This window comes from Helicoverpa zea, chromosome 13 (assembly GCF_022581195.2).
Source record: "Helicoverpa zea isolate HzStark_Cry1AcR chromosome 13, ilHelZeax1.1, whole genome shotgun sequence".
In the NCBI taxonomy this organism is placed as follows: Eukaryota; Metazoa; Arthropoda; class Insecta; order Lepidoptera; family Noctuidae; genus Helicoverpa; species Helicoverpa zea.
Genome location: NC_061464.1, coordinates 3,698,111 through 3,722,675, shown reverse-complemented (window position 1 = coordinate 3,722,675; position 24,565 = coordinate 3,698,111). Strand labels below are relative to the sequence as shown.

The following is a 24,565-nucleotide window of genomic DNA, read 5'->3' as shown; positions in this document are numbered from 1 at the left end:
GTATTGGATTATTATAGGAAATAATGCAAGATGAGTATAAATTCAAGAAAATAAATTATGTTTTTGTACGAGTAGAAAATTACTTTTGTACCCATTCGAAGTAAAGAGGACTTATTTAACATTTTTCGTTTTCCGTGGTGTCGTCATTTTAACCGGATATGTCAACAAAACAACAAACGTCAAAAATCTGTGTTTGGGAAGTTTGAAATTTCCAGTAAACTGACAAATTAATTCGCATAAAATTAGAATGTAGGCACAATTTCTGATACAGGTTAATATAAAATAGTCAAAACAATAAAATGGAAAGTGGCGTTACGAAAGAATTTTCGCCAGCTCTGGCAGAAACTCAAAATGTTACGAACACAGAGTCTGCGGATTCTTTTCAATCATTCATTTACGAATTGTTTGAAAAGAATGGTATACTCAACGATTTACGAGCGTACTTACGTGGCCATATCGTAAATGTATTAAAAAGTGCCCAAACCGGTAAGAAACATTTGGAAAAGTCTTCTAATTTTCACCTTCATTTTATTCCCGTCCCGTCATCGTTTCAGCGACAACAAGTAACATTTGAAACATAATTATATTCTTATCTCTTTTTCTTCACGACACATCACGATCTTTTGTCCTTGTCTGGTAACGAAATAGAGCTTTGTTTACTAAACAATATTGTTGTATATTGATATTATTTTAGAGAAATACATGTTTCTAAGAGAATTATTAACAGTATCATTCAATGTTACTGTATATTCAAAATTAAATATAAGTTTGGCTGTGCTTTCTTTATAAAATAAGTAAAAGTTATGTTTAGTTTTGGTATTTGTTTTAGAAATAACAAAGCTTGGTTTCTCCAATGGTCTGATGTTTTATTATAGTTTTGTTATGTTACAGGTGACCCACCTCCCTGTCAGAAACATTTCACACAACGTCTGGAGCTAACTTATCAAGCACTGAATATTCTCATAGCTGAATACCTGCTGCGTCTAGTAAGTTACTTGTTAGACCTTATTATAATTTCTATTATGGGCTTTGGTTATTCTTAAACTAAAAAGTATAAAGGGAAGAAAGAGCACAGTACTCTATAGAAACATTACAAATATAAAAACATTTACAAGCTTCTACCAATGGTTTCTGCCCCCTGAGGGAATCCTAAGAGAACTACTTCCTATAGTAAATATAGTCTCATTAGTTAATGTATGTTTTAAATGGTGCTTGTCGTCTACTTATTTGTCCAGTAGTTTTTGAGTTTATCTCTTAAACACTTATGCCCATTTTCACCAACAATCTCTTTAGCTAAGTGCCACTTAGAATAAGGGGTTTCCCAATTTTGACATAAATAACTATGGATAAGGGATACCTTAACTTTGGTGAAAACGAAATTCTTATTAAGTGTTCTGTAAATGCTCTTAGGGGATCCCTTAATTTAGACATTTGTTGGTGAAAATGGGCAATAATATCATAGATAGATGCAAATCTATCCTCTTTAATTGTAGCGTAGAAAAAGATATACAATAGTAGACGATTAATGATAGATGGATTGTTGTTAATAATTTCACAAAACCCATTGATTCCAGGAGTTCACGTACAGTTTCTCCGTGTTTATATCAGAGATACCATTGGCTAACATGGTGTTTGGGTTCGCAAAGTCCCTCATGGAACGGACAGAAGAAAATAAAGCGGAGATGAGGTTCAGAGACACAGATGTTTGGTCTATCCTCAATTACTTAGGTGAGACCTAGCTTTATTATATTTTTTTATTAATGACTCGCTTCTTCCCACGGTTTATGTGGTATACCCGTACTGAAATACTTCTCATACAGTTTTGTGCACCCGGTTAAAAGGTGATGTATCTGTCACTTTACTTATTGAATGGTCTACCTAGCACTGAAAGATTTTTCCCAATCAATCAAGAATTCATGTATTGTTTATATCAAGATAAGAGCATTCAAACAATCAAACTCTTCAGCATTATAATATCAATACTTACCTATAGATTTGAATTCTATGTATTATAGCCTGGTTTTCATACTAGAATGTTATTGCCTATTACAGGAGTGCAGTGTGATTCAGAACACGCGTCAAACATTTTCGAAATGTATAAAAATGACAAACAACAACCCTTGTTGCTCTGCATACTGAAATGTATGCCCATGTACAAAGAGTATATACCAGCTACTGCAAGTAAGTCTGCCTATATTTACCTAAATAATTTTTATTTCTTACTTCTTTAATCATCTTAGCTTAAAAGTGTACTATTCTGATGGATGAAGTGGCATTGTAACTGAAAAAATCATCAAAATCTGTTCAGTAGTCCTCACATTCATCCAAACTCGAAAGCAGAGAAGTTTGAGAGAAAAAAATATATATTTATTAAGGATGCTACTACATTCAATTTGTGCTAGATTTTCCAGCCTCTTTCTCATAAGGGTCCATTCTCCAAAGACCAGACCAGAGTGGCTTGGAGATGTTTTGAGACAACCAGTAGAATACCACTCAGTACATAGGGAGGAGTTGATTTGGATTTTGAGTTTTGATTGAGTGGGTCTATAATCTCCAAAAAGTTGCGCTACGAATACGTAATACTTCAACGGTCCCGTAGTATCCATGGATCATTGTCGCTCTTTGAAGGCATCTATAGTCCTCAATAAAACCAATATTTTCTTCCCATTGCTTATCCAACAGTCGCATCAGATGAGTCACTATCCAGTGCCAAAACGTTAATCAGTGTCGAGAACAAAGACCCGCCGAGTTTGGAAACTTGCAAACACTATGTCTACTGCAAGAGTTGTCAGAATCGCATGTACAGGCTTAAGGAGTTGAGTAAGAAGAAGAAGAAGTGTTTTGCGAAGGTAGGTCTGATCATTTTCATTTCCCTGCACTAACGTAAGGTACTGCATGGTCTTCGTCCGTAGGTATTTTTATGAGCCAAGTTCACAGACAGCATAAATGTCCGTTTTTCTCAAGACAACAGTTTTCTTTGAAAATTCACAGTAAATATATCGTACGTTTATGATGTTTAGAATATAATATGTCTTTATTTTTCTTTATTGTACGTTTATGAAATTGTCGGTTAACTTGGATCTACGTAAGCTCGCGTTCAACTAATTCAAACTTTTCAGTTTTATAGGTAAAATTAGTATACGTTTAAAGTCGTGTTTATTTCCAATATTATTTATTGATAAAAGCGTCCTGGGCGGCACTTGTATATAAACAACTATATCTTGCTTGCACCTTCCCAAAACACATAAAAGTGTAGGTACGACTTTCATCATGACAAAGTTGGACCACCATCTATAAGCGAATGAAGACTACCTTTGCTTATATTCGTCTTAGCAACTACCAATTATCCTATCTCTTAGCAACACAACATAAAAACAAGTTCTTAAATGAAATATCTCTAAACTATACACTTTAGTAGTAACAGCACAATAGTTTGTAGTTGAAAATGGTTTTCTTTCAGAACGTGAAAGATGCCGCTTTGGTAAATACAGCGAATATGGAGGGTCTCGTTAAGAATATCAGCGTCATGGAGAAAAGCCTCATTGAAGAGGTCTTTTGTTTATTTAATTATTCATTTAAATGTTGTTTTGTTCATACCTACATTTGTTTAGTATATATTTCAGTTCATTATTTTGCGTCGTTGTTGTCGTTAGATTAAATATAGGTACTCACCCGCTCTTTTCACTTAGGTACTGAAAACGTCCGAAATACGCTCATACCTTATGTGCAAAATATCCATTCTGATTCCAAAATGTCCAATCTGATTCCAAAATAAACTTTATTGCAAAAAAATCAATAGGTGTAGACGGCATAGCAGTGCCAAAATTCTAGTAAAGCAACAGGGTGTTCTGATATTTATTAAACTTGTATGTTGCGAGTACTTACACCGAGGGGTTTACACTAATCATAATATATGGTGTTGCATCGGAATGTAGTTAGCTGTTGTGTACCCGTATTATAAGTATGTTAATAGATAGCCAACATACATCTAGAACAGACCGATTCGAAGATCTTTCTCACAACATGAACGTCATTTCTCCTCATACGCATACCATGACAGCCTTTTGCCACAAAGATTTTCGTACACCGATCCCACTGTTAAACCTCTTCTACAGGATTTTGATGTTATTCATTACTAAAATTCTTCCTGAAGAACGAATAAACATGTTTTACTCAAAGCCGAACTATAAGGGATCCAATTTGTAGATGTTCCAACAACTGAAGTCGGTATACGAGACAGAAGTAGAGATGGTGAAGGTGGAAGAGGAGAACAAGGTGAAGCGCTCCATGGCATCGCATGCACTGCAGCTGCAGAAGAAACGGGACGAGGTGAGCACGTCCAGTATAGTTTAAAATTTTAGGAAAAATATGTAGAATGTAGAATTTTGCACTAGTTTTATATGCACATGCAGCAAGGGTATCATACAAATACACATGTAGGTACAAAGGAAACATTTGCTAAGTAACCGAACCTATACTCGACACGTGTTTCACCTCTCCACGGTGCGTCTTCAGGAGATGTTGACTCGTCGACCTCCCGGGAATGTCAAGTCATATCAAGTTATCAGCCATTTTATATTGTCCCACGAAATTGCACAGGCCTCTTCTCATGCAGAGAAGAAAGCTCGTTAAGGCGGTTTGCTTAGAGTTGTTTTTGTTGAAGGAATCAGTTCTTGGTACACATCTTTGAGTCTGTAAGAGATAAGTTAAATCTCTTCTGCTTTTTGAGGAAATGGGAAAAGGACTTTGATTACTTGTATCTGTTTCTTCATCGGGATCTATTTCTTTGATCATGGGATCGCTTTGATCATACCTGTCATCTTGATTTTTGTTTAATATATCACTTGCTCTTTGTCATCACTTTGATCACTAGGATGACTTGATCATTATATTCACTTGGTCTTGGTGTTAACTTTGACCGTTAGGATCATTTTGATCCCCTGATCATTGGGTTCTTTTCTGACTACCTAGATGGAGGAGACATTCAAGGCTCGTGAGGCTGAACTGGAACGAACCGTCCAACAGAAGAAGCGGTTCCTGTGGGGGCTAGCGCGAGCCCTGCGCGACCAGCACGAGCACATGACGCGCGCCATGCACGACGTGCGCGCTGAGACACAGCGCCTCTCTGTCAAGGTAACTGCAGCACTGTAGCTTGCACAGCTGCAGCACGAGACGCGGGTCCTGGGGACAGGACCCCGTAGTCACGACTTACACTCATTCAGCTCCATTCGGGTATCTTTGCATCTTTTTAGCGAACGAATGCGTTCACATCTGCATACCAAATCTTGGTTTGTTGGATAGGTGTGCGAAGTTCCTAAAAGTAATTTAACAATTTTTATAAAAATAATAGCGTCCACCCCGAACGCCAGTATCTCAAAGCCATATTAGTTACATCTTCACAATCATAAAGTACCCCTCCTCAACAGGAAGACAGTCTAAAATCTCAACTGGCGGAAGCCGAACAGATTCTAAAGAAACGCGGCGAAGAAATGCGCGCCCAGATATCTAACGAGCTCACTATACTCGAAGGACACTTAGAATCTATGAAACAAGAGAGGGAAAACATAACCAAAGAACGTTTAGAACTCGAAAACATGAAAACCGTTCAGGAATCGAATAGCAAATTAATAAAAGTGCACAATATGGAAAGTGAAACTGTACATTCGCATTACAACCTACTCAAAGATGAGCTAGCGATACTGCGAAAGTATTTAGAGTCTTCGAAATTGACCCCCAAATGTGTTATAGAAAGGGGTACAATTACCGAACACAGTGCTTCAACGTCGAGATTGAACGAAACGTTGAATAATAGCCAGCTGAATGATAAATGTTCGAAGAGCGAAGATTTTGAAGACAGGTTGAAGACGACTCAAGTCGTCAATGATTTTAGGAAGAAGAATGTTAATTTTAGTCAGGTGAGTGATAAATGAATAACATATTATGTGCCCTGCCTTAACTTTTCTTGTTAGAATTTAAAGTTTGCGTAGTGAAGTTCAAATACTGTTTTCACTGAGATAGACGTTATGTCTATGTGGAAGTAGATATTTTAATGGCGTCCACGGCCGATTTCGGCCACGGCGGCTGTTCTTGGCGCTTGTTTCGGCCACGGCGCAGGACCGACATTTACGTGCTCTCCGACGCACGGGTGAATCAATAACCAACTTCCAGACTACGGGCTGCTTTTTGAAAGTGTAAGAAGACCCACAAAGCGATTTCGGCCCGACTCGGGAATCGAACCTGAGATCTCTGGCACAGCAGCCGCGCTTGCGACCACTAGACCAAGTAGATATAGCTGAAGGACGAATTGCTCCGACATAAACAGTCCCCAGGCCGGCGAACAAATTTTTTTTTGATACATATACATTTAAGACTTTGTGAGTGCCTTCCTTACGATGAGTCCGACAAACTTTTCGAATGCGCAAATTTTGGTGCACCGCTGCGTTTTTTAATGCTTGACTCCTGAAATTGTCGATATGACGTCACTATGGCTCTTCGTACATACACGTTTCATCTTTTGAGATTCGATTAATAAAGTTAACTAGAGAATGGTGGTCAACTTGTCCGATAAAGATCGTGCTGCGTTTGGAGTGTCCACCATCCTGAAAATGTCGATATGACGTCACTATGAGTCTTCGTACATACCTATTTCATTTTTTGAGATTCGTTTAATAAAGTTAACTAGAAAATGGTGGTCAACTTGTCCGATAAAGATCGTGCTGCGTTTGGAGTGACCACCATCCTGAAAATGTCGGTATGACGTCACTACGACTCTTCGTACATACCTGTTTCATTTTTTGAGATTTGTTTAATAAAGTTAACTAGAAAATTGTGGTAAGCTTGTCCGACAAAGATCATGCTGCATATGGAGTGTCCACCGTCCGGAAAATATAGATATATTTTAAGATTTGGTATAAAGTACTGACAATTGGTGTGAAGTATGTTAATAGTAAATGTTGCATTTAGAAAGTCGTTTTGAATGATATATGTATCATTACTACAGGAGGGATTTATTAACTTGAAAACACCTATCGATAAAATAATCTTATATAAGCTCTAGCTTCTGAAATACTAACAATTCGCCGAAGTTTTTTTAATATGAAATGTTGCATTTAAAAACGTCTTTTGAATGATGTATAACTCATTACTAGAGATGGGATTTATTTAATTGAAAACATCTATCAATAATTATAATTTGAAATAAGCTCTAGCTTCTAAACTACTAACAATTTGTCAGAAGTATGTTAACACGAAATGTTTCATTTGGAAAGGTTTTTCAAATAATATATAATTTGTTACTAAAGAAGTAATGGATTAGCTTGACAGAACCTACCGATAATATATTCTTAGAAAAGCTCTAGCTTTTAAAGTACTAACAATTTGTCGGAGTTATGCTAATACAACCTTGCGCTTAAAAAGATCTTTTGATTGAAATATGGCTCATAACTTCAAGTGAGATGTTATTCCTTAACACAATGTAAAGTATCAATAATATGCCTTAGGTCAGTTATGTCTTCCAAAATACTAAGAATCGGTAAGTGGTATGTTAAGACGGAATATAGCGCTTAAAAAGATCTTTCGATTGACATATGGTACATACCTAGAGGTGGGACATTATTCCCTAACATAGTAAAACCTATCGATAATACGCCTTATTTGGGCTATATTTTCTAAAATACTAAGAATTGATAAGTGGTATGTTGAGACAAAATTTTGCACTTAAAAAGACCTTTTGATTGATATATAGTCCATTAATAGATGTGGGATATTATTCCTTAACATAATATAAACCATCAACAATACGTCTTAGTCAGGCTACTTTTTCTAAAATAGTAATTAAAATTGGTAAGTAGTATGCCAATTTAATATACTTAAATAATGCACGTGAATATTTAAGTCAGAAATTGACGAAAAGAATAAACTTCTTCCAATTGTAATATTTTTTTCTCATTTTCTTGTCGAACTGACTATTTGACTCACTACATTTGTCGGACAAGTCGATATTTGCAATAAGAATAGTATGTATGGGGAGACACAGTGACGTCATATCGACATGTTTCGGATGGTGGACACTCCAAACGCAGCACGATCTTTATCGGACAAGTTGACCACCATTCTCTAGTTAACTTTATTAAACGAATCTCAAAAAATGAAACGTGTATGTACGAAGAGCCATAGTGACGTCATATCGACAATTTCAGGAGTCAAGCATTAAAAAACGCAGCGGCACCAAAATTTGCGCATTCGAAAAGTTTGTCGGACTCATCGTAAGGAAGGCACTCACAAAGTCTTAAATGTATATGTATCAAAAAAAAGTTGTTCGCCGGCCTGGGGACTATATACGTCCGTTTTCCTTAAAATAACTGTTTACTTTGAAAATTAAACGTAAAGTTTATAGTAAACAGTGGTTTTTGGAAATTATTTAGGCTTTACCAATTGTTTCAATCTTTAAAAATCAAGTTCACAAGATTAAGGGTCAAGTCAAACGAAGAATTTAATTTTCAATTAAATCTCTTTGCGTTGGTATAATTAATTAATTAATTAGGTAATCTGGTATCTGGTAAAAGTCGTGGTGGCCTAGTGGGTAAAGGACCAATCTCTCAAGTATGAGGGCGCGGGTTCGATCCCAGGTCAGGCAAGTACCAATGCAACTTTTCTAAGTCTGTATGTACTTTCTAAGTATATCTTAGACACCATTGGCTGTGTTTCGGATGGCACGTTAAACTGTAGGTCCCAGCTGTCATTGAACATCCTTGGCAGTCGTTACGGGTAGTCAGAAGCCAGTAAGTCTGACACCAGTCTAACCAAGGGGTATCGGGTTGCCCGGGTAACTGGGTTGAGGAGGTCAGATAGGCAGTCGCTTCTTGTAAAGCACTGGTACTCAGCTGAATCCGGTTAGACTGGAAGCCGACCCCAACATGATTGGGAAAAAGGCTCGGTGGATGAGGTAATCTGGTATCTTGCACATAATATTGTATATGTTATCCAGTCGAATTTAGATGAGATTTACCACGAGAGGGCTCGCGAGCGCAGCCGGTCGTCGGCGTCTAGCGAGGCGGGGGACACTGCGGCCCCTGACCTTGACCTCGACAGGGGGGGTGAACGTGACCTTATACAGCGGCTTAGAGAGGAGAATGAAAGACTTAAAGCGATCGCTGCTCAGGTTTGTAGTATATGTATTTACATGTAGGTATGAACTTCGTTTTACTTGCCTATGAAGCTAGCTAGCTTTATGAAGGTTGTCTCCCTGTCTAATTCCTTATGTACTGTAGGAGAAAAACATAGGCTATAGCACCGTTACCTACCGGCTGTAGGTCACTACAGACAGTAGTTTCTCTTTTTACTTATGTACTCCCCTTATAAACTACCTTATGTTCTCTCTTATGTATTTCCTTACATACTGTATGCTCCCTGATCTTTCTTTCCATGTACTTTCCATGTTTACCCCCCTTATGTATTCCCCTTATAAACTCCTTTATATACTTTCCATTTCCACTTTATGTACTCTCCCTATAGATTTACTCCATTCTGTACTAGCTATCGACAAACGACATTTGTAACCACATACATATTCTTTAATAATACTTTATAATTAAGGCATGTGTACACTTTCAGCAAAGTCGTCAGATCGAGCAGCTGTCGGCGAGCGCGGCCACGCAGCTGACGCGTCCGCGCACCGCGCCGCCTGTGCCGGCGCCCGCGCAACCTGTCTACAAGTAACTTTACATTTTCATTATTTATTCTATTATTGTAGGCCTAGGGACCGCCTTACAGACGAGAAATAGAAATAATTAATGGTTCAATTTGAAAATTACCTACTTCAAAAATGTGAGATTCTAGATGTTTGAGTTTTGAAAGATATTGTTGTATTGTCCAGCGTAAACACAAGCGCTAGCGTGAACACAGTGAGCTTCGGGTGGCGCAAGGGCGCCGGCGAAGAGCTCAGCATGTTCAGCGACGCGCAACCACGCATCGTGCTGCCCGGCGACACGCTGCCCTTCATCGGCGTACTGCGCGACACGCATCCTACTGCCAGGAGGTAACTATGTCACACACACACACACACACACACACTGCACAACACAAGCGCTAGACACAGTGAGCCAAAGACCTGTGTGCCCCATTTTACCACAATAATCGCTCTTCATTCACTCTTGAAGCACGTTGGGACCAAAAACCGACACGAACGGAGAGAAATCAGGTTGTTCTTTTTTTTTAAGCTTGAACTGTCCCACTGTTTTGCAAAGGCCCTCAGTATTTCGCTTCCACACCTCTCGATCCTTTGATTGTTCCCACCAATCGAGGTTGTAGGCATCCAGATAGTCCCGCCATCTTTCTCTATTGGCCTAAGACTCCGGCGGCCACCTTGTGGTAGCCACTAGGTGACAATGTTGGCCTGCTTTTCAAATAAGAACACTCAAAAGAATTAATGATCTAAAAGCAACATTAAATTAAATAAAATAAAAATGGGTTCTTTCTGAAGCCCTTTGTGTACCAGGGCAGCAACTCTTTTGAACGATTCTGCAGCCCTTGTATACTATATAATAACTAGGATATATAATAATATGAGCTATATAACATTTGGCCAGGCCGCCGCTGGGGCAGAGCCGCGCGGGCCGCACTCGCGCGTGCTGGCCGCTCGCGGGCGTCACCAAGCGAAACGTGTCGCCGCTCAAAGAGAGACGCCGTAAGTATGCTTATTATTATGATCAGTTGTATGTCATTGCACCTATACCACGAGTTTCATCATCTGCCTAGCTTTTTCCTAACTATGTTGAGGTTCGGCTTTCAGTCTAACCGGATGTAGCTGAGTACCAGTGCTTAATAAGGAGCAACTGCCCATATGATCTCTACAACCCAGTTACCCGGGCAACCCGATACCACTTGCGAAGACTGGTTGTCAGCCGTTCTGGCTTCTGACTACGAGTTACGACTGCCAAAGATGTCCAAATGACAGCCGGGACTGCCCGGGACCCACCAGTCTATCGTTCCAGACGGTGAAATTTTTGGAGCCATTAGGGTAAAACCAAAAACAATATTTCTCTTTTTAATATTAGTATGTATGTGATATGTTTAGCTGCAGGCACCAGCGGGTTGTGTCTGCGAGTGAGCGGCGCGGGTCGCATGCCGATCGCATCGTGTTCGGTACAGCCGCAAGACGAGGGCTACCACCGGTCTATACGGTAAGTTGTTCCACCTAACACTTCATGGCTTAAGTAGTGGAATTATTCTTTGAACTTCTAGGGAATCCAACTCACCAAACGAAACATAACCAGCCGCATACTTGCCGCCCATTGGTCAAATCGGTGATTTGACAACTGAAAATACTTGTTGGAAAATTTTGTTGGGGTCTGAAAGATTTGTGGACCCCTTCTCAATAAGTCGTACTGTAAATAATAAAATTTCGGTCTGTCACATTTCAAGACGATTCAAGATAAACAAATGAAATTAATCTTAAACAATTTGACATACCTCATACCACACTTCGTAACAATTTGAAATGTTTTGATAGAGTGCAACAACGTTCACGGCCGACACTGTCCATAGAGAAAAATCGTAACCGCGAGAAAAGCCCCAAATCCTTACTAAGAGAGGCCAAAGAGAGACTCAGGAAGTAAGCATTTCACAGTACAACTCACACCAAATAACTTTGCATCTCTGAAGTTGTCTACGAATGAAACTACTGCGCAAGCTAGGCATTAAATGGCTAAATGGAGGGGCAAAGTTATTTGACAGTCATTGGGCCCTCGTTAACACATTTTATTTTAGGTATATATAGCGTCTTCCTCAGCTTTAGTTACACACATAGTTCTTTTTATGTTGGTAGAGGTGCTTTGTAATGTTAACTAAATTATAGGAACCAGAATTCGCACCAGAAAATTTGTTCATTGCGAGAACTTTAGTTCAGTAGCAGTAGTTTTTATAATTGGTTAGTGTAGTTATTCTCTCTGTATGTATTAAAAAAACTGCAGCTTTTTCAAACGTAATAGTTTTTCAAGTAAAGAGAGCAGTTACCGCGGCAGTCCGCCAGCGGTTCGTGACAAGAGTCCCAACGCGGTGCTGCGCGAGGCCAAGATGCGTCTTCGCAAGCTCGAGATCGAGGCCGAAGCCGTCGAGAAGTCATACCTCGACTTCCGACGGAAGCAGTCTCAGCAGCGCCTTGAGAGGAGTAGGATGCAGCATGAAACTGCTGCTACAGAGAGAAACAGGAACATTGGTATGTATAGCATCTGCCTAGTCTTGTCAGGTTATGGAGTCGACCTCCATTCTAATAAGATGCAAGTGAGTATCAGTGTTTTATATGGAGTGACTGCCTATCCAACCTCTTCAACCCAGCTACATGAGCAACAAGATACTCTTGGTTGTCAGACTATTTGGATCCAATAAACACAACATAACTCCGCATTTTACACTCCACAGATGTGAAACGAAGCCGATCAGAGGAGCATTTGGATGAAAACACCAAAAACGAAATAGTCGCACAGTTTACCGACTTGAAGAACTCTGTGCGCAACGACTTCGACAATTACATCCGTGAGTACAAGAACAGGTTTGACATCGGGGAGACGCACTTTAGGATTAAACCTTCAGTTGTGGAGAAAGTGAAGCCGATCCCCAAAGCGTACTGCGGCATCAGTGAGTACAGCCACAAGGACGAGCGCGGCAAGTACCTCGACACGCCGCTCGCGGAGTTCCGCAAGATGTACGCGAGCCAGCCGCGTCCGCACAGCGCCTCCTCCGACCGCTCGCCCGTCCGCGACCACTCCGGACACTCCGGACACTCCGGCGACCAGATCAAGCAACTGTCCGCGCGCACCGAGGCGCTCAAAAAAGCCAAGAACAACAAACAAGCTGAACTAGAACTGTTAAAACAAAATATCACCAAAATGTACAACTTGTCCCCCGACGACGACTCCGCCTTAGACTTGAGGAGCGACAAGGACACCAGTCAAGCAATGATGAAAGGCTCGGAGGAGAACCTACTGAGAGTGGAGGTAGAAAGTATCAGTGAGATCGACAACATCAAGTCGCAGACGCAGGAACTGTTGCTCGTGGTGCAGAGTTCAGTGAACCCGCGCGAGATGACGCTGACGGGGCGGGAGGCACCAGGGGAGGTGCAGTCTGCGGTGATGACCATCATCGTCAGCCCCAAGTGCAGCGAGTCGCAAAGTCCAGTGCCCACCCCCGAGCACAGCCCCGCACGAGGCCCCGGCCGCAGCTCGAGCCGCAGCCCCGCGCGAGGCGCCGCGGGCGGCACGTGCGCGGCGGGCGGGGAGGGCGGCTCGCCGGAGCAGGCGGCGCAGCTCACACGTAACGATGTCCTCGACGCCATCTTCCACGCCGACCCCACCGACCACATCTCCAGCGTACAAATGCAACTCGAACTCTCTAAAGACATTCTAGACGACTCCGCGAGCGGCGAGTACGATAAGGGCGAGTATCCGGACGACTTTTCGGCCGACGTAGACAATTACAACAGCCGCTCGGATTACGATCAGAACTCGCCCATATCTCTGCCCAAAACGTCCGAGGATGACAACGATAACTTTTGGGACACGTAGAAGCACCACGGTGCGGGTCAGCGGTTTGAAAAACAAAGCTATTCAGATATGTATACCACTTACCCGGTACTTAAGTCTCTAGTTTGTATGAAGATATACATCGGCACTGTACCCCCAATGTTCTATACCCGAGCTTAACAATTCTCGTTTCCTGTGACGAAATATAATCAAAGCTCTCTGGTAGAAAACAGTGCGTGTAGCAATACTGGATGTACAAATAACACTTTTGCATCGTCTTAGCACAATTTAAAGAGTCGTGTCGACTCGTCAAGCCTCGAATGAAACAAGTGTCAAAATTAATTTGTTGTAAATTTAAAAATAAAAACAACAGTAAAAAGAACCAGTCATAATTTATTTATCTATCGTCTATGTGAATTTAAAACTTCGTAATATCATATAAAACATACTTTTTATAGCTAATTTCTCGTATCTTTCAAATATAAAAGTACAAACATTCGTAGACGTAATATGAACAACTCACAGCTTTTGGCATTCACGAGTCCCGACGTCGCAACCTAACTACATTAAATGCTAATCAACGCAGTGAAACTTTATTGTCACCTAACACAGGACATAATGAACAAATGCAACTATAACATCAAAACATTGTTTAATAATCATAACACAATATTTACGTTTTCATACGGCATCAAACCAAGATAAGAAAATCACAAAATATTCGAACGAATATTTAATTCCATGTAATGTTAATAAATATTGTATGAAATTGTAAGTATTGCGCTTGTAAACCTATAAACTACTTTACCTAAAACATTATAAAACGTAAAATATATGAGATTTGCAATGTTTTATCAGAATTATGCCGGCAGAACTCTTCATTCATTGAATATTATATTTATAGACAACTTTCTATTTGTAATAGAAAGTACACATATTTGAATAGACAATAAAGAGAGCTAGTGTGAGTGTTTTCCTAGAACTAACATTTATTTCGTATATAATCATAATCATTCGTTGACCAACGTCGTTCGACATCAGATTGCACGCTCCGTGCGTCAGCTGCACTTCACTGCTCAGCAGAAAGTAAATAAGAATTTAAAAATATAAGTTTTAGTATTATACTCTATTTATAAAGTTATGTCAGTTGGGTTTCTTAGCCTATGGTCGATATAATTGTGATGTTAATAGAATAATAGCAGGACGTCCTATTATCTTAAAGTAATTCAAAGTGTTTGAACTACGGCATTCTTGTAGTATAATCATTAATGTTTAGTTCATACACTTTGTGGATTAATTTAGAGCATTTAGGACATCGCCATCACATGCATTTAGTATGTCACATAGAATTTAATTAATAATATTAAGTTGCACCTCTTAAACAAAGTGACTAAACTATAAGAAGTACAGTAGCGCCAATCCACATAACCACAGACTCGGTTATTAAACAAAATATATAAACATTCTTCAATTCAAAAAATATTCTAGTATTAAACATTAAATCAGTAATTATCGAATTCAATTCAATATTTAAATAAACGAATGTCACAAATAGATACAGAGAAACCAAAATCATACATTTTTAATGGTATATTCATACAGTAAAGCATTAAGGAAATATTTTTCATTCATTCAAGATTTCAATTTCTTTTTAATAATTAAAATTTCTTATTAATTTTTTTGCTGCCCAAGAAAAGGTCAGAGGAGAAAAATGGTTGTGACTGCAACATTTTCAATTTGTCACGATACTACTGAGATTTTCACTATTTAGTTTTAGCGAATAATGGTAGATGTGTGAAGATGTTACATAGTATAATTTGATAAAGGCCACATGTGTGTATGTGCTTGAGCGTGTGTTATCGCTCAGAAGCCGAAGCTCACGTTGTGGTTCGCGTTCTTGACGGCCAGCGCCGACCGCGGGGAGTTGGGCCCGGTCACTCGCAGCCATGTCGACACCTGTGATAGCAGAATATCATATTAGGTACATTTATTTAAACATGCGCGTACTATAATTATTTTTAACAAACGAATACTGAGTATATCTCTCGCACATTTCAAGTATTGACAAGTGAGATGGTCATTTGTCAGGCCTGTTCTTTATTTATAATTGCTTATACATTATTTTTTTGCTGCCCTTATGCATATGCATATCCATAAAGGAACAAGGGTGGAAACTTTGTAGCAAGTGCGTATGCATGACATTAGTATCCTGCATGCAAGTCTCGATTTATATTTTATTGTCTCACGGAATTAACGCTACATATATTTTTCTGCCTCGATGGTCGCAAGCGCGACTGATGTAACTGAGGTCTCGAGTTCGATTTCCGGGTCGGGCCGAAATGGCTTTGTGGGTTTTATAAACTTTCACAAAGCAGCCTGTAGTCTAGAAGTTGACGATTAATTCGCCAACTTCTTAAATGTCGATCTGTCTCCGGTGGTGTCCGATTGCCGTCCCATCGGGTTATGAGAGTGAAGGAATAGTAAGTGCATCTGCGTCTGCGCAAAAGCTCGTGCACTATAATATGTCCTGCGCAGCTGCCTGATCTCCTAACATGAAAACAGCCGCCGTGGCTGAAATCGGCCTAGAATGTATTTTTATCTTTCCAAAATGTTATGTCACGGATTTTCGCAGAGTAACGCCTGATTCTACAATTACCTGCAATGGCGGCGCCCGCGCAGTGTCGCGTTCTCGCTGCGGCGTGGAGCACGTCGCGCGCGGCCGCGGCGCGGGCGGCGCGGGGCTGAAGCCTCCCAGAGATATGCTCACATTCATACTGTCTTCAGTCTGTGCTGGCTGCCATCTGAATCACAAAATAATAATCACGATCAGCGTTATAGAAATGAACACCCGTAAACTTTTGGACGCATATTTTTATAGCCTTCAAATGAATTTGCTCGGTGCATTAATTTACGGTGGATCGATGATTTGAAGAGGGTGGGCAGAGGGATGCAGGTTGCCTAAGACCGGGATAGTTAGCGTTCCTTAAGGAAGCGTACGTTCGTTAAGACAATTGGCTGATATGATGCTAATGATGAATTTGCTCCTTCAAAGTTACTCAATTCACGCCACGCACATAATGCAAGTTTTGCACTACATATCTGGCATTGGTACGATATAAACACTGTGTACTCACTTGTCCCTCTGCTCGGGCGGGTAGAGCGCCACGCTGTGCCGCCAGCGGTACACGTGCGGGTACTGCTCGGGACATATCTGGCACTGGTACAGCGCGTCGAACACTAGACGGTCTACTTTCGACGGCTCCTCACTGAAAACATTATATATGAACCAGTTTAGTTAATAACACAGTGTAGTGAATGGAAACTATTACAAGTCTATCAAAAAGCATTTATTGAAAATAGGCTGACAAACAACAATTTTCGACAAACCCCTCTATAAGAGTGTTTAAAGTGTATCGTATTTGGAGAAAGTACGTACAGTAAGGTATGCGGTCACCTTTAATATTTCCATAGCCAGATCCATCAAATAATTCCAGTGTACTTTCTAGCTGCGGGGGGATTTTATTTCATGTTTTATAAATAAATCAAAAATATGCCCAATTTCCAGATTAGCCAGTTGTGCTGTACATTTTAGTGCACAAGGCTTTGCTCCTACAGGTGCGAAGTCATAGTCTTTGATCCTGATAAAAACGAGATCTAACTTACCCATATATAAAAGGCTCGGCTTTCGCGCAATCACTTGCTTCAGCCATATCGTCTTCTTCAAGATCCGAGTGTTCGGAGGCCGTGTGGAATTCCTCCTCAGAGTTGAGAGATGCCCCCGATTCGTCATCCGAAATCTGAGCATGAAAAAATGGACTTTAGTATAGTGAAGATCATTCTATTAATGGATTATAATTGTTTTTATAATATGCAGAGGTAGGTATATGTTTTTTTTATAACATGTAGAGGTAGGAATTATCTTCTTATATATAAAAATGAACTGCTGTTCGTTAGTGTCACTAAAACTCGAGAATGGCTGGACCGATTTCGCTTATTTTGGTTTTAAAATGTTTGTAGAGGTCCAGGGAAGGTTTAAACGATACGAAGTTCGCGGGATCAGCTAGTCTTCTTATATATAAAAATGAATTGCTGTTCGTTAGTCTCACTAAAACTCGAGAATGGCTGGACCGATTGAGCTGATTTTAGGTCCAGGGTAGGTCTAAACGGTGAGCAAAATAAGAAAAAAAAAGTATTGTGTAATACCAATAATTAGGCGGTACGAAGTTCGCCGGGTCAGCTAGTCATACATATAAAAATGAATTGCTGTTCGTTAGTCTGACTAAAACTCCAGAATGGCTGGACCGATTTGGCTTATTTTAGTTTTAAAATGTTTGTAGAGGTCCAGGGAAGGTTTAAACGATACGAAGTTCGCGGGATCAGCTAGTACTGTATATAATGTTATTTTAGTACATATACAACTACAGCGTTTGGGTAGAAAGAAGTTTAGGTGGACTAATAGAAACAAAGTGAAATTCTGTAGCACTTGTTTCATAAAAAACTTAAATATTTACTTTTATGCGATATTTGTTTAAATGTATTTTTTAATATAAATAAAACGTATTAATCTAAAACTATGTTCGTTAGGAATCATGGAAATACCCTGCGAAAATCATAAAGCCATGTATTCACTGAGAAACAATTGTTTATAAACACTGTTTCAGAAACAATATAAACGTGTATACATATAATTTTGTTTCTGTGGACGATGTGAACGGCAGAATTTCCGAAACATTGTTGCTGTAAACATCTACGTGATGATTCAGAAACTGTGTATCTGAAACATTGTTTCCCAGTGAATACGTGGCTTTACTAAACCCTGCAACCTATATTTAGTTCTTGCTATGCAACAATGACGCATCGGGTGCAATTCATTATCGAATGCATGAAGTTGGAACTGATAAACAAATAACTAGATGCAGGAAAACACTGGGAAGCTAGTACTAATCCCAGTTGCACTATAAACATAAATAGCGCAACATGTCGAATAACACAGAAGATATTTCTAATTTCAAATATTTGCAAGATACAACATGGCTGCAATACGTATGGATCACAGCAATCGCTCTTTCAACAATATGCTTCATACTACAACTTGTGATCTTCAAAATCGAGAGAAAAACTAGAAAATTGGACCAGAAAGTACTCACACAGATGACAATATCAAGGTTCATTAATACTGTAGTGGATTTTGTGTTGTTTTATAATACTTTTGGATTACAGCGTACAGATGCATGGTATTACATATTATGGTCAATCTTGGTACAATCGGATGCAGTGTCAATATGTTGGATGAGAGTCTACGTGGGTATAATATATGATAAATTTGTACTAGTGTTTTCGCCTGAAAATTGGGACTTTGAGCAACTGTGTTTATTGATTTGGGTGCTTACGATGCCGGTCGGAGTATGGGATAAGTTAGGACACGACTGTGTACAAATGTACACAGAGTCGTACACATTGATAAGACTTAGTGTTTTGCTACTAAATATGTTGTCTTTCTACAGTGTCTTTCAAGTAATTTTAAAAGAGAATAAGAAAGCGAAGAACAGTTTAAGTAAAACAATTGTGTCGTGTATGATATCTTTTATTTTGTTTTGTATAAATAGTTTCGGAGCCTTCTTACATATTGTGGTAACGGAAAGGACATTGGGCAGATTGGTATACCCCACCAATAGCGATGTCATATATATCATTGGATAGGCCTTTTTATGTAGAACAACATTTACTATGACAGCTTTGCTGAAATGTTTGTCCGTTCTGAGATATAGATCAAAAACTGTGCAAAAGTTAAACTAAAGTTAACTTAATAATCTATTGATATCTCAAGTTTTTAGAGGAAAAACTAAGTTGAAATAAGTGTAAGTCTCCTGAGTCCTACCTGCTGTACCCGTTAGGGTCCATAATTCTTACTATTATTTTGCATTTCAACCTTATACTGTACTAACTGGATATTGGGCATAATAACAGACCCAACCAATAACAAAGTCATGCATATCGATGGATAGGTCTTTTTAACTGGAACAACATTTACTATGACAGCTTTGTTCTATTATTTGTCCGTTCTGAGATATGGCTAAAAAACAATGCTAATCAACACTGTAATCTGATTTTCTTTGAAAAATAACACCAATGTCTTTATTTTTTTATTATTTTTTTATAATCATTATGTAAATCGTGGTGGCCTTGTCGGTAAAGAACCAACCTTTCAAGTGCGCGGGTTCGATTCCAGGTCAGGCAAGTACTAATGCAACTTTTCTAAGTTTGTATGTACTGTCTACCTATGTATGTATACATATCTTGGACACACCAATGACACGTTAAACTGTAGGTCCCGGCTGTCATTGAACATCCTTAGCTATCATTGCGGGTAGTCATAATTCAGTAAGTCTGACACCAGTCTAACCAAGAGGTATTGAATTGCCCGGGTAGCTGGGTTGAGGAGGTCAGATAGGCAGTCACTCCTTGTAAAACACTCAGCTGCATTCGGTTAAACTAAAAGCCGGTCGAATCAATATTTTTTATGTACTGTCTGAGCCACATGACATGTGTCGATCGATCATAAGGATCATAAGCAAACGCTTGGTGCGGTCGGTCCATGGTCGTGCATGGGTAACAACAGAAGAAAAGACACTGGCAACCAATCTTACCAAGAGGTATCGAGTTGCCCAGATCACTGGGGTAAGGAGATCAGATAGGCAATTACATCCGGTTAGACTGGAAGCCGACCGCAAGATAGCTGGGAAAAGGCTAATAAGATCAAATTGAATTATTTAAATGTAAAAAGTAACGTATGAACGAAATGTGGATCATCCATCATCCTCCGAGCCTTTTCCCAATCATGTTGGGGTCGGCTTCCAGTCTAACTGGATTCAGCTAAGTACCAGTGCTTTACAAGAAGCGACTGCCTATCTAACCTCCTCAACCCAGTTACCCAGGCAACCCGATACCCTTTGGTTAGACTGGTGTTAGACTTACTGGCTTCTGACTACCCGGTACGACTGCCGAGGATGTTCAATGACAGCCGGGACCTACAGTTTAACGTGGCATCCGAAACACAGTCAATGGTGTCTAAGATTAACTTAGAAAGATGAACGAAATGTGGATATTATTCTTATATTCATATCGTGTATTTCATTCCGCAATGTACAGTATAAGCTGGAACTGCTAAATATAGTAACAAATGCAGACTCACAGCAGGTACTTAGTACATTGATGACATACATAGATTTTCCTTTAAATACACTTATGGACTTACTACAAAAACTTAAACATCTGTTTTACACTTGTCTAAAAAAATTGTGGCTGCAAAATGGACCTTATTTCAACGTCATAATCTGACACTTTTATAGACAAGTCTTAAACTGACGTTTAAAAGTTTTTGTGGTAAGACGGTTAATCTGCATTATCATATATTAAGTTTGTATTTTATCTATATCTCAGAACGGACAAACAATAGAACAAAGCTGTCATAGTAAAGGTTGTTCCAGTTAAAAAGACCTATCCATCGATATGCATGACTTTGTTATTGGTGGGGTCTGTTATTATGCCCAATATCCAGTTAGTACAGTATAAGGTTGAAATGCAAAATAATAGTAACAATTATGGACCCTAACGGGTACAGCAGGTAGGACTCGGGAGACTTACACTTATTTCAACTTAGTTTTTCCTCTAAAAACTTGAGATATCAATAGATTATTAAGTTAACTTTAGTTTAACTTTTGCACAGTTTTTGATCTATATCTCAGAACGGACAAACATTTCAGCAAAGCTGTCATAGTAAATGTTGTTCTACATAAAAAGGCCTATCCAATGATATATATGACATCGCTATTGGTGGGGTATACCAGGTCCCATATATTTGTGCCCATTGTCCTTTGTCACGAAATGATTTTTGACGGGATCAACGGTATTGTGTATGAGATTTTTCTGATCTTAAACGCATTTCAAGCTCCAGCTATTACTTTTATTTTCCTTATAATTAGTAGAAGTCAGATCCAAGGTATTAGTGGCAACAAGATTCTAAAGAAATTATGTTGTTCTTAAGTTTTCGGTATAATATATGTATTTATAGCAAAAATATGTTTATAATAGTATGATGTATCTTGTACATGTAATTAAACTATCCATTTCTACAAGACAAAAGCGTTTTTTTTTTAATACAATACCTATAAAAAAAGAACGAAGGTGTATGAGTGACAGTAATACGGGCGAGTTCTCGTCCTCGCTGTGCTGTATGTATGAACTGACCTCAGCATGCACGACGTGGCACTTGGCAGTGTCGAGCGTGTAGAGCGCGGCGCCGCTGTCGCCGGCGGGCGAGTTCACGCTCACCGGCTGCTCGGCCTCGCTGTGTGTATGTATGAACTGACCTCAGCATGCACGACGTGGCACTTGGCAGTGTCGAGCGTGTAGAGCGCGGCGCCGCTGTCGCCGGCGGGCGAGTTCACGCTCACCGGCTGCTCGGCCTCGCTGTGTGTATGTATGAACTGACCTCAGCATGCACGACGTGGCACTTGGCAGTGTCGAGCGTGTAGAGCGCGGCGCCGCTGTCGCCGGCGGGCGAGTTCACGCTCACCGGCTGCTCGGCCTCGCTGTGTGTATGTATGAACTGACCTCAGCATGCACGACGTGGCACTTGGCAGTGTCGAGCGTGTAGAGCGCGGCGCCGCTGTCGCCGGCGGGCGAGTTCACGCTCACCGGCTGCTCGGCCTCGCTGTGTGTATGTATGAACTGACCTCAGCATGCACGACGTGGCACTTGGCAGTGTCGAGCGTGTAGAGCGCGGCGCCGCTGTCGCCGGCGGGCGAGTTCACGCTCACCGGCTGCTCGGCCTCGCTGTGTGTATGTATGAACTGACCTCAGCATGCACGACGTGGCACTTGGCAGTGTCGAGCGTGTAGAGCGCGGCGCCGCTGTCGCCGGCGGGCGAGTTCACGCTCACCGGCTGCTCGGCCTCGCTGTTCTGTTCAGCGCAGTCACCTGTATACATTCATTAGTTTTAGAAAAAACACATACCTATGTAATTTTAAACATCAGAATCGAACGCCTCGCCTCTCGAACGAATCGAAAACCTTCCAAACAAAATTTTATACTTTGGCAAATTCGTTACCGACACTCCTATGGTCCGCGAGTAGCGGGGGACGATGGCCCTCTGTGTTGACGTTACGTCTCCCGCACACTCGCGTGGACCATGGAAGTGTCACTTACGAATTAGGTAAGCTATTTGTATAATTCTTTATTTGAAATCGAATGGAACTTTGCACATTTGAATTCGGATAACGTTATCAGATTGGATCGGACGACAGTAATCATTGTTTATTGGTGTTTGGGAAATGTATACGATTTTACCGGCGCGTTCGATTCGGATAAGTGTGCGAGGCATTCCTAGTATTCGATTCTTTCACCGCGTTCGGCACCGATAGATCTGCGTTTACCATAATACGTCACCGTCGTTACTAGTTTAAATACACAAGTCATTATATAAATACCCTTATAATCGTAAATATCTACGTAACTTGTAACGCACATTTTGTGTCTTTGTCGGCACTCGGTCACACGAGGCTTTCCCTTTTTTGAACATTTGTCTGTCCAAACCACAGCAAACATTAAAGAACATCACATTACACACCCCTTAAATTGTATTATTGCTTACGCAAAACTACAAAAAAAATGTTATTTACTGTTCAGTACTAAAGAAAATAAATACAAAAGTAACTCACCAATATCGTGATCAAACGTCAGTCTTCTAATAAAGCTCTCGCTCTTCGGACTAGTTGACAATATAGATCTATTTTTCCTAAACGACGCATTCTTCTTGCTGTTTCGTTCGAACACTTCGATCTTCCAGTCACACCTACATTTAGAGGCTTTCTGCCATAGCTCCGTACATTCCGTTTCCGACATCGCTGGGGCTTTTAATATTTCCCCTTCCGTCAATTCTTCGCAAATAAAGCTAGCTAAACACCTCACATGGCTGTCGATCACATGAGTCATCCTCACTCTACTAGGACACCTATAACTAGGTACCTTTCTCTCATCGTCAGAACTAAATATATCGTCATTCGGACACCGTAACTTTACAAGGAACTCCAACAAATGATTAATGTCATCCAATTCAGTCGTTTGCTGTTTTAACTTGTACACAACTAGTTGTGCGAGTCTCGAGTGTATTAGTGCAAAGTCAATGTTTTTAAATCTCTCATCGTCCATGTATGTAAAAATTGTGTGTTGGAGATGTTTGGACTCGGATTTGAGAGAATCTCCAGCTGTCTCCGGTTCCGCAGTCAGAGAGAATGTTAAAGCATCCGCTATTCTTTTGGCAAATACTTGGCAGGTTCGCTCTATACAGAGTAACTGGCTGACTGTATGATTCATAGTTGGAGCGTCTCCATTCACAATCTTAGCTCCTGGTTGCCTACAAAGTCTTTGCCTAAGAGGGTCTGTTTTTCGCCAATGCGGGGGTCTTTCGTTGGATATTTTGCAGGATTTCATGGCGACGCAGAGTTCGGACATGGGGCTTAGGGTGGAGTCTCTTGAGGGGCTGAGCTGTGACATGGAGAGGCTGATGCGAGAGAGGGACAGGTCCTCAGGCACCCGGGAGTGAGCACAGCTGTCGCTGTACGCGAAGGAACAAGCGCTCTCGTATTTGTTCTTGAGATAGTTCTCCAGTAATGTCAGCCCTTCAGGTGTGCGTAAGTCCGTGAACGTGTCTAGAAACGGCCAGTACTCTTTCCAACCAACTTTCATTTCTTCTGCTAATTCCCTGTAAAATTGAATGAATGTTTAATATTGGACAATATTTTTTTATGAGGCAAGTTTTCGAAATAATGTAACTGTACAATATGAAAGTATGTTATTCTTATGAATGATTTCATTATTAGTTATTTTGTGAGAATTACACAATGACTACTTAATTATTTACTATGGTTTTGCAGTTTGCGTCTATACTGTCTCAAAGAAAATTTAGAGCTTGTACGAGCAAAGCCATACATTATAGTAGTATTCGTTTTATGCTGACATCGACGCGCAGCGAAATACATAAAAACGTG

At 40.2% G+C, this 24,565-nt stretch overlaps 2 protein-coding genes across 6 annotated transcripts in view; one reads left to right on the top strand and one right to left on the bottom strand.

Annotated features, from left to right (window-relative positions):
* Positions 1-171: 171 nt before the first annotated feature.
* Positions 172-13,899, top strand: LOC124635491. Of its 3 annotated transcripts, XM_047171348.1 has the most exons (16): positions 172-486; positions 892-986; positions 1,575-1,728; positions 2,053-2,181; positions 2,683-2,849; positions 4,207-4,329; positions 4,972-5,133; positions 5,427-5,915; positions 8,987-9,160; positions 9,613-9,713; positions 9,875-10,036; positions 10,587-10,684; positions 11,075-11,180; positions 11,510-11,611; positions 11,997-12,214; positions 12,418-13,899. In XM_047171348.1, exons 1-16 carry the CDS (start codon positions 300-302, stop codon positions 13,557-13,559), a joined length of 3,609 nt encoding a protein of 1,202 aa, XP_047027304.1. In that variant the 5' UTR covers positions 172-299; the 3' UTR covers positions 13,560-13,899. The 3 variants fall into 3 exon arrangements, with proteins under 3 accessions (XP_047027304.1, XP_047027306.1, XP_047027305.1); XM_047171350.1 differs by lacking the exon at positions 11,510-11,611; XM_047171349.1 differs by lacking the exon at positions 11,510-11,611 and having other exon boundaries at positions 11,988-12,214.
* LOC124635492 (ankyrin repeat and LEM domain-containing protein 2 homolog) overlaps positions 13,893-24,565 on the bottom strand; it is a 24,245-nt gene continuing 13,572 nt past the window's right edge. For 2 of the 3 annotated variants that reach the window (XM_047171351.1, XM_047171352.1), the window contains exons 9-14: positions 23,237-24,279; positions 22,375-22,496; positions 17,181-17,314; positions 16,652-16,783; positions 16,174-16,318; positions 13,893-15,473 (exon numbers count right to left, since the gene is read on the bottom strand). In XM_047171351.1, the coding sequence (XP_047027307.1) occupies positions 15,381-15,473; positions 16,174-16,318; positions 16,652-16,783; positions 17,181-17,314; positions 22,375-22,496; positions 23,237-24,279 (1,669 nt within the window). In that variant the 3' untranslated portion in view covers positions 13,893-15,380. Of the gene's footprint in view, positions 15,474-16,173; positions 16,319-16,651; positions 16,784-17,180; positions 17,315-21,765; positions 22,349-22,374; positions 22,497-23,236; positions 24,280-24,565 lie in introns of those variants that run through there. The other variant, XM_047171353.1, reaches the window with a different exon arrangement.